The sequence below is a fragment of the Oncorhynchus mykiss genome, chromosome 23 (genome assembly GCF_013265735.2).
Source record: "Oncorhynchus mykiss isolate Arlee chromosome 23, USDA_OmykA_1.1, whole genome shotgun sequence".
Taxonomy (NCBI): domain Eukaryota; kingdom Metazoa; phylum Chordata; class Actinopteri; order Salmoniformes; family Salmonidae; genus Oncorhynchus; species Oncorhynchus mykiss.
Window position 1 is genome coordinate 58,184,474 of NC_048587.1, and position 16,912 is coordinate 58,201,385.

The 16,912-nt window shown below is 41.7% G+C and overlaps 1 protein-coding gene across 12 annotated transcripts in view; it reads right to left on the bottom strand.

The window, feature by feature from the left end:
• The window catches only part of LOC110503044 (neurexin-1a), a 738,556-nt gene that overhangs the window by 155,816 nt on the left and 565,828 nt on the right, over window positions 1–16,912 (bottom strand). For all 12 annotated transcript variants that reach the window (XM_036960888.1, XM_036960884.1, XM_036960883.1 and 9 more), the window contains one exon: window positions 9,325–9,496. In XM_036960888.1, the coding sequence (XP_036816783.1) occupies window positions 9,325–9,496 (172 nt within the window). The remainder of the gene's footprint in view (window positions 1–9,324; window positions 9,497–16,912) is intronic.

Here is a 16,912-nt window from a genome sequence, read left to right on the forward strand (position 1 = left end):
TAGGGTGTGTTTGTGTTTGTGAACAGAGCCCCTCTCTCTCTTTCTCTCTCTTGCGCCATCTTTCTCTCTCTCTCCCCATCTTTCTCTCTCCTTCTCTTTTTGAAGGAGTCATGTGCAAGTGTTGTATTAGGAAAATATTTCACCATTGAGGTGCCAGGACAGAGAAGAGCTTGGACTGGGCTGAGCAGGATCTTCCCTCCTGTACGGGTAGTTGGGCCAAGAGACCAGAGTTGACAGAACAGAGTGCTCGGGTTGGGTGTGTAGGGTTTGAGCATAGCCTGGTAGTGAGGTGTAGGTAGGGAGGGGCAGTTCCTCTTGCTGCTATGTAGGAAAGCACCATAGTCTTGTGGTGAATGCAATCTTCGACTGGAATCCAGTGGAGTGCCACTATATAGGGAATAGGGAATCGGAATCCTATATAGGGAATAAGGTGCCATTTGAGACACAACTAGACCGACCAAGGTATTAATGAAGGCTCATCAAACCATATTGGATTCATATATATTATGAATGGGGCAGATGGCTGGGGGGGAAGGGGAAGGGATGCTGTATAGTACAGAGCAACAGAGAGAGAGGTGGGCTTGGATTAATCCTGTTCTGTTCAGATAATCCTCACACAGAGCACCATTTACTGTATATAGGAAGTTGTCCTATTTGTGTATAGCTATCTGGTAAGAAATGGAACTAATATATGTTCATCCGAATCAAATGAGACATTTTTTAAATGGTTTTATTTAACCAGGTAGGCTAGTTGAGAACAAATTGTCATTTTCAACTGTGATATGGCCAAGAAAAAGCAAAGCAGTGTGACACAAACAACAACACAGAGTTACACATGGAATAAACAAATATACAGTCAATAAAACAATAGAGAAAGTCTATAATCAGTGTGTGCAAATGAGATAGGATAAAGGGGGTGAGGCAATAAATAGGCCATAGTGATTAAATAATTACAGTATGGCAAATTAAACACTGGGGTGATAGATGTGAAGAAGATGAGTGTGCAAGTAGCGATACTGGGGTACAAAGGAGCAAAATAAATAAAATAAATAACAATATTTTTTCTATTTCACCTTTATTTAACCAGGTAGGCTAGTTGAGAACAAGTTCTCATTTACTACTGCGACCTGGCCAAGATAAAGCATAGCAGTGTGAACAGACAACAACACAGAGTTACACATGGAGGAAACAATAAACAAGTCAATAACACAGAAAAAAGAGAAAAAGAGTCTATATACATTGTGTGCAAAAGGCATGAGGAGGAAGGTGAATAATTACAATTTTGCAGATTAACACTGGAGTGATAAATGATCAGATGGTCATGTGCAGGAAGATATACTGGTGTGCAAAAGAGCAGAAAAGTATATCAATAAAAACAGTATGGGGATGAGGTAGGTAAATTGGGTGGGCTATTTACCAATAGACTATGTACAGTTGCAACGATCGGTTAGCTGCTCAGATAGCAGATGTTTGAAGTTGGTGAGGGAGATAAAAGTCTCCAACTTCAGCGATTTTGTCAATTCGTTCCAGTCACAGGCAGCAGAGAACTGGAACGAAAGGCGGCCAAATGAGGTGATGGCTTTAGGGATGATCAGTGAGATACACCTGCTGGAGCACGTGGGTGTTGTCATCGTGACCAGTGAACTGAGATAAGGCGGAGCTTTACCTAGCAAGGACCTGTAGGTGACCTGGAGCCAGTGGGTCTGGCAACGAATATGTAGCGAGGGCCAGCCGACTAGAGCATACAGGTCGCAGTGGTGGGAGGTATAAGGTGCTTTAGTAACAAAACGGATGGCACTGTGATAAACTGCATCCAGTTTGCTGAGTAGAGTATTGGAAGCTATTTTGAAGATGACATCGCCGAAGTCGAGGAACGGTAGGATAGTCAGTTTTACAAGGGTAAGTTTGGCGGTGTAACTGAAGGAGGCTTTGTTGCTTAATAGAAAGCCGACTCTAGATTTGATTTTAGATTGGAGATGTTTGATATGGGTCTGGAAGGAGAGTTTACAGTCTAGCCAGACATCTAGGTACTTATGGTGATGAGGTAGTTGGATGGGCTATTTACAGATGGGCTATGTACAAGTGCAGTGATCTGTGAGCTGCTCTGACAGCTTGTGCTTGAAGCTAGTGAGGGAGATATGAGTCAGTTAGTTCCAGTCATTGGCAGTAGAGAACTGGAAGGAAAGGCGGCCGAAGGAAGAATTGGCTATGGGCGTGACCAGTGAAATATACCTGCTGTAGCGCGTGCTGCAGGTGGGTGCTGCTATGGTGACCAGTGAGCTGAGATAAGGCGGAGCTTTACATAGCAATGACTTATAGATGACCTGGAGCCAGTTGGTTTGGCTACAGATATGAAGCAAGGGCCAGCCAACGACAGCATCCAGGTCACAGTGGTGGTAGGTATATGATATGGGGCTTTGGTGACAAAACAAATGGATCCGTGATAGACTGCATCCAGTGTATCACGTTAAGTTTTGGAGGCTATTTTGTAAATGACATCTCCGAAGCCAAGGATCGGTAGGATAGTCAGTTTTACTAGGGTATGTTTGGCAGCATGAATGAAGGATGATTTATGTGAAATAGGATGCCGATTCTAGATTTAATTTTGGATTGGAGATGCTTAATGTGAGTCTGGAAGGAGAGTTTACACTCTAACCAGACACCTAGGTATTTGTAGTTGTCCACATATTCTAAGTCAGAACTGTCCACAGTAGTGATGCTGGACGGGTGGGTATGTGTTGGCAGCGATCGGTTGAAGAAAATGTATTTAGTTTTGCTTGCATTTAAGAGCAGTTGGATGCCACAGAAGGAGAGTTGTATGGCATTTAAGCTCGTCTGCAGGTTAGTTAACACAATGTCCAAAGAAGGGCCAGAGGTTTACAGAATGGTGTTCTGTGTAGAGGTGGATCAGAGAATCACCAGCAGCAAGAGCGACATCATTGATGTATACAGAGAAAAGAGTCGGCCAGAGGATTGAACCCTGTGGCACCCCCATAGAGACTGCCAGAGGTCCGTGACAACAGGCCCGATTTGACACACTGAACTCTGACATAGAAGTAGTTGGTGAACCTATCGAGGCAGTAATTTGAGAAACCAAGGCTGTTGTCTGCCAATAAGAATGTGGTTATTGACAGAGTCAAAAGCCTTGGCCAGGTCGATGAATACAGCTGCACAGTTATGTCTCTTATCGTTGGCGGCTATGATGACGTTTAGGACCTTGAGCGTGGCTGAGGTGAACCCATGACCAGCTCTGAAACCAGATTGCATAGCTGAGAAGGTATGGTGGGATTCAAAATGGTCGGCGATCTGTTTGTTAACTTTTGAAGACCTTAGAAAGGCAGGGTAGGATAGATATAGGTCTGTAGCAGTTTGGGTCTAGAGTGTCTCCCCCTTTGAAGAGGGGCAGCTTTCCAATCTTTGAGGATCTCAGAAGATACGAAAGAGAGGTTGAACAAGCTGGTAATAGGGGTTGCAACAATTTTGGTGGATCATTTTAGGAAGAGTGGGTCCAAATTGTCTAGCCCGGCTGATTTGTAGGGGTCCAGATTTTGCAGCTCTTTCAAAACATCAGCTATCTGGATTTAGGTGAAGGAGAAATGGGGAGGCTTGGGCAAGTTGCAGTGAGGGGTGCTGGGCTGTTGACCGGGGTAGTGGTAGTCAGGTGGAAAGCATGGTCAGCCATAGAAAAATGCTTTTTGTTTCGGATTTATCGGTTTTGAAAGTGTTTTCTAGCCTCAGTGCAGTGGTCAGCTGGGAGGACGTGCTCTTATTCTCCATGGACTTTACAGTGTCCCAGAACTTTTGGGAGTTAGTGCTACAGGATGCACATTTCTGTTTGAAAAAACTAGCCTTTGCTTTCCTAACTGCCTGTGTATATTGGTTCCTAACTTCCTGAAAAGTTGCATATCGCGGGTGCTATTCGATGCTAATGAGGTACGCCACAGGATGTTTTTGTGCTGGTCAAGGGCAGTCAGGTCTGACGTGAACCAAGGCCTATATCTGTTCCTGGTTCTACATTTTTCGAAAGGGGCATGCATATTTAAGATAGTGAGGAAAGCACTTTTAAAGAATAACCAGACATCCTATAAGGTCAATATCATTCCAGGATACCCGGGCCAGATTGATTAGAAAAGCCTGCTCGCTAAAGTGATTTAGGGAGTGTTTGACAGTGATGAGGGGTGGTCGCTTGACCGCACACTATTACGCATGCAGGCAATGAGACAGTGGTCGCTGAGATTCTGGTTGAAGACAGCAGTGATGTATTTGGAGATCATGGTTGGTTAGGATGATATCTATGAGGGTTCCCATGTTTACGGATTTGAGGGTGTACCTGATGGGTTCATTGATAATTTGTGTGAGATTGAGAGCTATAAACTGAGATTGTAGGATGGCCGGGGTCTTAAGCATGTCCCAGTTTAGGTCACCTAGCAGCACGAGCTCTGAAGACAGATGGGGGGCAATCAATACGCATATGGTGTCCAGGGCACAGCTGGGGGCAGAAGGTGGTTTATAGCAAGAGGCAACGATAAGAGACTTGTTTCTAGAGTGGTGAATTTTTTAAAGTAGAAGCTCAAATTGTTTGGGCACAGACCTGGTTACTAAAACAGAACTCTGCAGGCTATCGCTGCAGTAGATTGCAACTCCGCTCCCTTTGGCAGCTCTATCTTATCGGAAAATGTTATAGTTAGTGATGAAAATGTCAGGGTTTTTGGTGGTCTTCCTAAGCCAGGATTCAGACACAGCTTGGACATTCGGGTTTGCAGAGTGTGCTAGGGCAGTGAATAAAACAAACTTATGGAGGAGGCTTCTAATGTTAACATGCATGAAACCAAGGCTTTTATGGTTACAGAAGTCAACAAATGAGAGTGGCTGTGGAATTGGAGTGGAGATAGGCACTGCAGGGCCTGGATTAACCTCCACATCACCAGAGGAACAGAGGAGGAGTAGGATAAGGGTATGGCTAAAGGCTAAAATAACTGGCCATCTAGTACGTTCAGAACAGAGAGTGAAATGAGCAGTATGGTAGGATGTGAATACATTGGGGTAAACCTGTGCATAGAGTGACAATGATAGAGCTATTGTCTCTAGAAATATAATTTAAACCAGGTGATGTCACTGCATGTGTGGGAGTTGGAACTAAAGTGTTAACTAAGGCGTATTGAGCGGGGCTAGAGGCTCTACAGTGAAATAAGGCAATAATTACTAACCAAAACAGCAATGGACAAGGCCAATTGACGTGGGGGAGAGGCATGCGTAGCCAAGTTATCATAGGAGTCCAGCGAGTGGCTTCAGGCAGCTAACGGGCCGGGGCTAGCAAGCTAGCAAAGGGCCTTTGAGGAACGTTGCGACGGAAGAAGGTCTGTTGTGGCTCTCTTGTGCTGTGACGTTGGCAGATGGATCAGTAGGGCTGAGGGGGGTAAACCAGGCCAATTGGCAAAATAGGTATAGTGGCCAAAGAATTTGTCCGTTTGGCCTCTTAAGCTAACTGTCCGGTGTGCTCCAGACAGCTAGTGGGCCGCGGCTAGCAGGCTAGCAGATGGGCCTAGCAAGGCTAGCTTCAGGCTAATTGGTTCTTGCTTTGGGACAGAGACCTTAGCCAGGAGTGGCCACTTGGAAAGTAGCTAGCTAGCTGCGTTGATTTAGGTGAGTAAAAAAAAGGTTCAGAGCTTGCGGTAGGAATCTGTAGATATGGAGAAAAATGAGTCCAATTTGCTCTGGTTTGAGTCGCGCTGTGCAGACTGGCGAGAGTTGTCCGGGCTAAAGGTAGCTGATGACCGCTAGCAGTGGCTAGCTGACCACTAGCTAGTAGCTAGTTAGCTGGCTAGCCTCTGTCAGAGGATGGATCAGCCGGGCTCGTGTGGTAAACCAGGCCAATTGGCAAAATAGGTAGAGTGGCCAGAGAATTTGTCCGATGGGCCTCTTAAGCTAACGTTCCGATGTGCTCTAGACAGCTAGTGGGCCGCCGCTAGCAGTCTAGCGGGTGGGCATACAGGGGACGTCACGACGGAAGACGCAGTTGAAAAACTCCCTCAGCGTTTCCCCCCTCATCCCCTCATATCTCCAAACAACTATAGGTGGATTTTAATGTGTGTCTGTTGATTAGATGTTGTTTAGAAATTCAAAATGACTTACACTGCATATCCATGTTCAATGTTATTTTGTATAATGGTTTCCTTTCATAGAATTACAATGGGGGACACCAGTAGGACTGACTTGGCTCCGTTGATGTATAATACGATATAACTATAACATGTTTTTACTCTGCTTGATGTTAAATACAAAAATTTATAACAAGTTCTTCATCTTCTTTTTCTTCTTCTTATCTCTCCCACTCCTCTTCCCTCCCTCCTTTCTTTGGTCGTTTCATTCTGGTGGTTTATCAGTCGTTCTTTGAGACACAGAGTCAATCAAGTTCTGACTAAGTGGCACAAAATCTAATTCATCTCTCGTGATTCATTTTTTATTTTATTGCGTTGACTTTGAAAAACTTTAGTCTGAAGTTGTACTCATTTCAGGACATTATACTGAACTCCATGTCAAGTCAGAATTAAGAGAGAAAATAAACAGGTCTGTCTTAGGAGTTTTGGAAAATGGGGAAATGCCAATAATGTTTGTCTAGTCTGTGTGAATGAGCTCTATAAAAAGACCAACGAAAGCTTCTGAATACGATGTGTCTGCATTCACCACCGTACTTACATGTAATTGACCATGCCTACAGAAACCATTTAGATTGGAAACAAGCTGTAGTTACACTTGTCTTTAATCAAATCCAAATAGTAACTGTTTTACATGTTATTCAACACGTTTGATAATGAAGGCCATTCCAATACAGCAGCTAAGAAATAGAACATAAAATGATATCTGAAAATGAATGTTTAGCTGACAAGTATTTTAATTAGAATTCACTGATATGGAGTCTTAACGATTGTGTCCTTACTTACATAATAACAATGACATAATTGCCTTCTAGACGTTTTTGTTATACCACTGAAACAAATGGTAGCAAATTAATTAAAGTAAAATAATATATTTTAGCTAACAAATGATCCTATTGCAGATTTAGACAGACAATGAATTCTGACTCAAAGACATTCAGGAGGAGTTGTTGAAGTGTCTTTTTTTTTTTCTTGATTCTTTGTTTTGTCTTGATTTCCTCCATTGAGCCGGTGAGTTTAATCTGCCGTTGAGAAATATCCTTGGTTAATTACTCCTCCCCTCACACCAAATGAAAACATGCAGCTCTGAATTTATTAGAGAGCTAACCAACCTTCAACTAAATTAATCTACTTCCTTTTAGACATCTCTCTGTGCAACGAGTTATCTAGTCTTTTTTGCCCCAAAATGGCTGTCTCAAGATGCAATTATCTGTTCAAGTATCCAAAAGATTTAGTGTATTGATATGTGTGTGTGTGTGTGTGTGTGTGTGTGTGTGTGTGTGTGTTTGTGTGTGTGTGTGTGTATGTATGTATGTGTGTTTGTGTGTGTGTGTGTTTCTGTCTGTCTGTGTTTTTCTGCCCGTCTGTGTGCCTGTCCGTCTGTGTGTCAGTGAGTCTCTCTCCTGCACAGCTAAGATCCTATAGCAACCATAGATCCTCTAAAAACGATACAGCCATCAGTCTATTAACCCTGCGGTGAATGCTTTGTTCCTCTATGTTTTCTGCACGTCACAAGGCATTCATTTCCCCTGTCTACCTGAGGCGAAGAGTGACGAACGAATTTGTCCCCAGCCATAAAAGCCCTCTTTAGTTTTGGTGAATGCACTGGGCCGCCTGAAAAGGTCAACAAACATTAGAGAAGGAGGAGAGGAGGGCGGACAGGTTGAAATCATCTCTGGTTTGTCCTCATGCCAAGATTGTTGAGTTAGACTCAGGCGATCCTGATCCTATGAGCTAGGCCCCTCCCCTATGCACCAGGATCCTCACATACCAGGCAGGGTCCACCCATATGAGCAAGGCCCCTTTTGCAATTACTCCCCTTGTTTTAGGCCCCTCTCCTATAAACTAGTCCCCTCCTCCAAAAAGGCTCTTTTCCTGAGAACTGTCATGACAGAGCGTGGGTAATATGTTCATATTCTATCTTATACATCTTATACCATAAGAATACAGTGAAACTGTTTGCTGTTGCAGGCAAACATAGATTATCATTGAGTCTCCCTACACAATATTTGTCCAGAGGATAGACAATAATATTTACAGAAAGGACATCACAGGAAGTGACATGCCAGTTCCAATATTCCAACCGTTATGTCAATTAATGGGATTAACCATACTGTATCCCTTGAAATAATTGTAATTTGTTTAGAGTAGACAATTTTGCAAAACAATCTCCAAAGAAACTGGCATACTTGCAGCAACAGAGATATGGCATGGCCAGCCCTTTTAATTCTGGCATGTGGTGCCGTTTTAAATCCTGCACATTTTGACGTATGTTAGCTGTCAGTCAAACTGCGCACAACTTAAATTGAAACTAACCTTGACGGTTGAAATTAGGATTTCATTCTGAAATTTTGGCATTAGTGTTAAATTGATTAATTCTGATATTTAGGCATTAGGGTTAAGATTATGCATTGATTCCGAGTGGTTAAGGTTTGCGATAAGGTTAAAATAGAAAAACAAACATTTCAAAACAAAACTAGCACTGGGATTGAACCCACAATCTTCTGAGCTGTAGCTCGCGGTTTAAACTAGGTGCTAATAGATGCTTGCGTTGCCCCTAGTGGACAGTAGGACATTGCCATGGAAATAAAATGCCACCCTGTGCTATAATTTCACCATTTAAAATATGGCTAAATACTTCATAATCCACTAGAATTTGGCCATTTCAATTTGCTGTCTTAACTTACTTCAGTGAAAGCTATGGGTGTTCCTGGGTAACAGAACACGTTCACTTCCTGGTTAGAGTAGCCTATGACAAATGCTGTAACATATAACAAGACATTAAATAATTCATCTGACTTGGATCCTCTGTAGCCTTTGTCAAAGCCTTTTAGTAGTTCAAATGTTGTGAATTCAAGACACCCAAGTGTTGATATTTAAAGCCTTCTCAACACAATAGTCATCGTCCTGCTGACATGTTGCCATTTCAAAGGTTACTATATAAAAAACGGACAGTATTATTATGAGAAATAAGCACAGTATATATAAATGACAAACCAACCAAAAACATGTCATACACCATTTCTAAATAGCCAAACATTTATTAAACCTTCTCCTGACAACAGTTAGGATACCCTTCTTGGTCATTTCAAGTACAGGTACATTCAAAGTGTGGTAGAGAGCACTGTGAGCAGAGAGGATGCTGGGAAGGTAATAAGGCGTGTCTTACCTGTGGGATAGCGCTCTATGACAGGTAGGTCATCCACCTGTAGTGTGGCGTTACCGCCACTCCGAGTAAACTTCACTATATGGTACTTTCCATCATTTACAAACTTTGCTGTCTCCTCGATATTTATGTCGTCCGTTCCAACATTAAATATAACTGCAATGTTTCCTTTTTCCTGTTGACACACAAAAAAAGAAAGAGAAAATAAGGTTTTAAAGATGAGAAGGAAGTGTATCTTGATGAGAAGGAAGTGTATCTTGATGAGAAGGAAGTGTATCTTGATGAGAAGGAAGTGTATCTTGATGAGAAGGAAGTGTATCTTGATGAGAAAGAAATGTATCTTAATGAGAAGGAAGTGTATCTTGATGAGAAGAAAGTGTATCTTGATGAGAAGGAAGTGTATCTTGATGAGAAGGAAGTGTATCTTGATGAGAAAGAAATGTATCTTAATGAGAAGGAAGTGTATCTTGATGAGAAGGAAGTGTATCTTGATGAGAAAGAAATGTATCTTAATGAGAAGGAAGTGTATCTTGATGAGAAGAAAGTGTATCTTGTATATTCCAAAGCAGATGTTTGGTTGTTTTATAAAGAACAGCAAAGTGTAAGAGTCATTGTGTTTATGTAGTGATGAAGAAGATAATAATGGTAATGATGATGATTATGACAACGATGATGATGCTGATGATGCTGGTGATGGTGATGATGTTGGAGATGATGATGATGCTGGTGATGAGGGTGATGATAATGATGATGATGATTATGATGATGGTGGTGAGGATGATGTTGATGATAATGACGATGATGATGATGATAACCACATCCATGCGTTGCCACTGAACTGTAGATACCATCTGATTATGTTTACACAATGAAAGGAAATAGTGAGCTATTCAAATCGGAGACATTACATAGAAGTAATACTCAGTATAATGCTGTCTGAATCGATTTCCTTGTCAATATAACTATAGTTATCAATTCTAATCAAGTGTTACAACATCCACAATCAATATTTATTGATGTTTATCCACTGATGTCTGGATTTAACAAAACAATAAAAACATGAGTAGGCTACATATTGCTTAGGTAATGCAAATAACTCAGGGGGCTGAGCAATGTTTTTTACTGATTGCCTTTGTTAAAAGACTACCTTGTCCATGGTGTGTGTCCTCTTAATAAACCAACTCGGTTATTTCCTGACACTTTTCTCCCTATTATTTTTATATCAGCATGACTATTTTGACTTCCGGGTAATTAGAGAGACCATCTGTATATTGCTGTGTGCCCCAAAACACAGTTTAAAACTTAAACTACTCATCAGTTTAACCATTAAAGTCCAATCAGAAGGTGGGAATATATTTTTTGTCAGAATGTATATGGCATTCAGATCTGATTGATACGGATTGGTTCAGTGTTTTGCATCAAACAAGAATAAACCAAATGGAATCAAATAATACTAAAAATATGTTCAATACTGTGTGTCTGTTCCGTCATTGTCACACCATCTCTGCCCCCGGCACAGGTCAGGCATGTGTTGTAATGAGCTCTAGTCATATCATTGAAGGGTCTTCAGTCAGTACACAGGAGTGCTTTATGTGTGTTGGCTCAGGCAAGCTTCTCTTCTACTCTCTCTCTCTCAATTTGAGGGCTATATTGGCAATTCAAACATATGCTAACATTGCCAAAGCAAGTGAAGTAGATAATACACAAAAGTGAAATAAACAATACTAATTAACAGTAAACATTACACTCACAAAAGTTCCAAAATAATAAAGACATTTCAAATGCCATTTTATGTGCAATTAGTTAAAGTACAAAAGGGGAAATAAATACAGTGGCTTGCAAAAGTATTCACCCCCTTGGCATTTTTCCTATTTTGTTGCCTTACAAACTGGAATTAAAATGGATTTTTGAGGGGTTTGTATCATTTGATTTACACAACATGCCTACCACTTTGAAGATGCAAAATATTCGTTTTTTGTGAAACAAACAAGAAATAAGACAAATAAAAACAGAAAACTTGAGCGTGCGTAACTATTCATCCCCCCCCCCCCCCCCCCCCCCAAAGTCAATACTTTGTAGAGCCACCTTTAGAAGAAATTACAACTGCATTTATTTTGGGGTATGTCTCTATTAGCTTGGCACATCTAGCCACTGGGATATTTGCACATTATTCAAGGCAAAACTGCTCCAGCTCCTTCAAGTTGGATGGGTTCCGGTGGTGTACAGCAAAAGTCATACCACAGATTCTCAATTGGATTGAGGTCTGGGCTTTGACTTGGCCATTCCAAGACATTTAAATGTTTCCCCTTAAACCACTCCAGTGTTGCTTTAGCAGTATGCTTCGGGTCATTGCCCTGCTGGAAGGTGAACCTCCATCTCAGTCTCAAATCTTTGGAAGACTAACAGGTTTCCCTCAATTTCCCTGTATTTAGCTCCATCCATCATTCGTTCAATTCTGACCAGTTTCCCAGTCCCTGCCGATGAAAAAATTCCCCACAGCATGATGCTGCCACCACCATGCTTCACTGTGGTGTTCTCGGAGTGATTAGAGGTGTTGGGTTTGAGCGAGACATAGTGTTTTCCTTGATGGCCAAAAAGCAACATTTTTGTCTCATCTGACCAGAGTACCTTCTTCCATATGTTTGGGGAGTCTCCCACATGCCTTTTGGCAAGCACAAAATTAGTTTGCTTATTTATTTCTTTAACCTCTCTAGGGTAGGGGGCAGCATTTGGAATTTTGGATGAAAAGCATGCCCAAATTCAACAGCCTGCTACTCAGGCCCAGAAGATATGATATCCATGTAACTGGTGGATTTGGATAGAAAACACTCTAACGTTTCCAAAACTGTTACAATAGTGTCTGTGAGTATAACAGAACTGATTTAGCAGGTGAAAACCTGAGAAAAATCCATTCAGGAAGTAGTTTTTTTGGGGGGGTTTGTAATTTTCTATTGAATGCCATTACAGTATCCATTGACTTTGCAGTTCCTATGCCTTCCGCTAGATATCAACAGTCTTTAAAATCATTTCAGGCTTGTATTCTTATAAATGAGGGAGTAAGACCAGTCTGAACGAGTGGACCCTAACGTGTCGCAGAGCTTTTTCAGGCGCATGTGCATTTCTTGTTTACCTTTTATATTGACAACGTTATTGCCGGTTGAAATATTATAGATCATTTAGGCTAAAAAACAACCTGAGGATTGAATATAAACATCATTTGACATGTTTCTATGAACTTTACGGATATTGTTTTGACTGAGTTTGAGCCTGTGGATTACTGAAGAAAACACGCTAACAAAACAGAGGTTTTTGGATATAAAGAGACTTCATCGAACAAAAGGAACATTTATTGAGTAAATTAATGTCTTCTGATTGCCACCATATGAAGATCATCAAAGGTAAGGGATTAATTTTATCCCTATTTCTGAGTTTTGTAACGCTTCTGCTTGGCTGGTTACTGTTTAATAATTTGTCAACTGGGCTATGTTCTGGGATAGGTATGTTCTGGGCTAGGTATGCTTTCGCCGAAAAGCATTTTATAAATATGACACTGTGGTTGGATTAACAAGAAGTTCATCTTTAAACCTATGTAAAATATGTTTTGTTTTCTGAATTTTTATAATTAGTATTTCTGTAATTGAATTTGGCGCTCTGCAATCTCACTGGATGTTGGCCAGGTGGGACGCCCACGTACCCTAGAGAGGTTAAGCCATGGCTTTTCTCTGGCCACTCTTCCATAAAGCCCAGCTCTGTGGAGTGTACGGCTTAAATGGTCCTATGGACAGATACTCCAATCTCCGCTGTGGAGCTTGGCAGCTCCTTCAGGGTTATCTTTGGTCTCTTTGTTGCCTCTCTGATTAAATCCCTCCTTGCCTGGTCCATGAGTTTTGGGGGGTGGCCCTCTCTTGGCAGGTTTGTTGTGGTGCCATATTCCTTCCATTTTTTAATAATGGATTTAATGGTGCTCAGTTGGATGTTCAAAGTTTCTGATATTTTTACAACCCAACCCTGATCTGTACTCCTCCACAACGTTGTCCCTGATCTGTTTTCAGAGCTCCTTGGTCTTTATAGTGCCATTTGCTTGGTGGTGCCCCTTGCTTGGTGATATTGCAGATTCTGGAGCCTTTCAGAACAACTGTATATATAATGAGATCATGTGATAGATCATGTGACACTTAGATTGCACACAGGTGGACTTTATTTAACTAATTATGTGACTTCTGAAGGTAATTGGTTGCACTAGATCTTATTTAGGGGCTTCATAGCAGAGGGGGTGAAAACATGTGCACGCACCACTTTTAATTTTGTAGAATTTCTTCATTTCACTTCACCATTACATGAAATCCAAATAGAAATATATTTAAATTACAGGTTGTAATGAGACCAAATTGGAAAAATGCCAAGGGTGTGAACACTTTTGCAAGGCACTGTAAACATAAACATGGGTTGTATTTGCAATGGTGTTTGTTCTTCACTGGTTGCCCTTTTCATGCTGCTGTGATTGCACACTATGGTATTTCACCCAGGAGATATGGGAGTTTGTCAAAATTGGGTTTGTTTTCCAAATCTTTGTGGATCCGTGTAATCTGAGGGAAATATGTGTCTCTAATATGATCATACATTTCCTTCTCTCTCTCTCTCTACCCACTCTCTCTCTATTACTCAATTTGCCTCTCTCTTTCTGAGCAGCTATGAATGGAGCAGCTGGTTGGGGGCTCAACACTACAGCACAGTACAGCAGTACACTGCATGAGATTATCCAGTCAGCATAACCTCACTCCCTCACTCACTCTCTCACTCTCTCACTCACTATCTCCCTCCCTCTTTTTCTCTGCTCAATCACTCTAACACTGAGTAAGCAGTGAGCACATCCCACAGCCAAAAGCTACTTCTAGCTTCCCCAGTTAGAAACACTTGTAGTGTGTCACACCAGATTATGGAGACTAGGAAGTTCCTCTGGTTTATAAATGTAATTTCAAAGGAAGACAAAATTTAACACAAGATTGTATCAACTGATACCATTAAAGCTAGAGTAAGTAATTCATTCCCTTACTCCCCCTACACTCCCTGACTCCCTCTTCACTCCCTCTCTCTCCCTACACCCACATCTCTCTACTCTCACTTCCCGTACATTCCCTCACCCCCTTACACTCCCAAACTCTCCTCTACAGTCCTTCACTCCCCCTACACTCCCTCACTCGCCCCATACTCTCTCGCGCTCCCCTATACTATCTCACTCTCTCCTACACTCCTTCACTCCCCCTACACTCCCTCACTCTCCCCATACTCTCTCGCGCTCCCCTATACTATCTCACTCTCTCCTACACTCCTTCACTCCCCCTACACTCCCTCACTCTCCCCATACACTCCCTCACTCACCCTACTCTCCCCTACACTCCCTCACTCTCCCCATACACTCCCTCACTCCCCCTACTCTCCCCTACACTCCCTCACTCCCCCGTGCACTCCCTCACTCCCCCCTAAACTCCCTCACTCCCCCCTACAGTGGTTATTTTGAAACAGACAAGAAAGTAAACAGTAAATATGTTGATAATAAATCCAACTTTAAAGCTGGGAATCTGTTTAGTGGTTATTGATATTTATCCTATGCTATATACTAAAACAAGTGGCGGGGACACTGTGTTGTCATTTTATAAATCTCAGAATGTAGTTTTAAACTAAAGTGTAAAGAACATGATGTGAAATCTGACCTTTGTTCATGTGTGGAGAAGAGGATAAGTTATCCTGCAACAGGGTGATCAAATTAAGATTTTACAAATGTAATGCTCCTCTCAAGGACTCCTCCATAGCATAGTGTTGTGCTGAGGAGGCAACTACATAGCATAGTTATGCTATACATAGCATAGCATTCGGAAAGTATTCCAACCACTTCCCTTTTTACACATTTTGATACGTTACAGCCTTATTCTAAAAATGATTAAATACATGTTGTTCTTCATAAATCTTCACACAATAACCCATTATTATGAAGCGAAAACCGGTGCAAATTCTTTGGGCAAAATTATTACAAATAAAAAACAGAAATACCTTATTTACAGACCATTTGCTATGAGCCTCGAAATTGAGCTCAGGCGCATCCTGTTTCCATTGATCATCCTTGAGATCTTTCTACAACTTGATTGAAATCCACCTGTGGTAAATTAAATTGATTGGTCCCACAGTTGAGTGCATGTCAGAGCAAACACCAAGCAGTTAAGTTTAAGGAATTTTCAGTAGAGCTCCGAGACAGGATTCTGTCGAGGCACAGATCTGGGGAAGGGGACAAAAACATGTCTGCATCATTGACGTTCCCCTAGAACACAATGGCCTCTGTCACTGTTAAATGGAAGAAGTTGGGAACCACCAAGACTCTTCCTAGAGCTGGCCACCCGGCCAAACTGAGCAATTGGGGAGAAGGGCCTTGGTCAGGGAGGTGACCAAGAACCCTATGGTCATTCTGATAGAGCTCGAGAGTTCCTCTGTGGAGATGGGAGAACCTTCCAGAAGGACAACCATCTTTGCAGCACTCCACCAGTAAGGCCTTTATGGTAGAGTGGCCAGATGGAAGCCACTCCTCAGTAAAAGGCACATGACAGCCTGCTTGGAGTTTCCAAAAGGCACCTACATGACTCTCAGACCATCACAAACAAGATTATGTGGTCTGATGAAACTACAATTTAACGCTTTGGCCTGAACGCCAAGCATCACGTCTGGAAGAAACCTGGCACCATCCCTACATTGAAGCATGGTGGTGGCAGCATCATGCTGTGGGGATGTTTTTCAGCGGCAACGACTGAGTGACTAGTTAAGATCAAGGGAAAAATGAACGGAGCAAAGTACAGAGCACCAAGATCCTTGATGAAAACCTGCTCCAGAGCGCTCAGGACCTCAGACAGGGGCGAAGGTTAACCTTCCAACAGAACAACATCCCTAAGCACACAGTCAAGACAACACAGGAGTGGCTTCAGGACAAGTCTATGAATGTCCTTGAGTGGTCTAGGCAGAGCCCAGACTTTAACCCAATCGAACATCTCTGGAGAGACCTGAAAATACCTGTATGGTGATGCTCCCCATCCAACCTGAAAGAGCTTGAGAGGATCTGTAGAGAAAACAGGTGTGCCAAGCTTATAGTGTCACACCCAAGAAGACTCAAAGCTGCAATTACTGCCTAAGGAGCTTCAACAAAGTACTGAATAAAGGGTCTGAATACTTATGTAAACGTAATATTTCAGTTTTTAAATTGCAATACCTTTGCCAAAATAAAATAAAAAATAAAAAGTTTGCTTAGTCATTATGGCGTATTGGGTGTAGATTGAGGAGGATTTTCGTTTTTTAATCCATTTTAGAATAAGGCTATAAATTAACAAAACGTGGAAAAAATCAAGGGGTCTGAATACTTTCTGAATACATTGTAGCTATATACACTAAATACACTGAATATACTATATACACTAAATAACTTTGTGTCCCAATACAGAAAAAAAAAAAAAAAAAACAGGGTTAGTGGAAGAGATTAAAGCAATTATAGTGATGCTTTTATTAGTATTCCTTCAAATAGCCATTTAATGCTCCCCAATGTCTCTTTAAATAA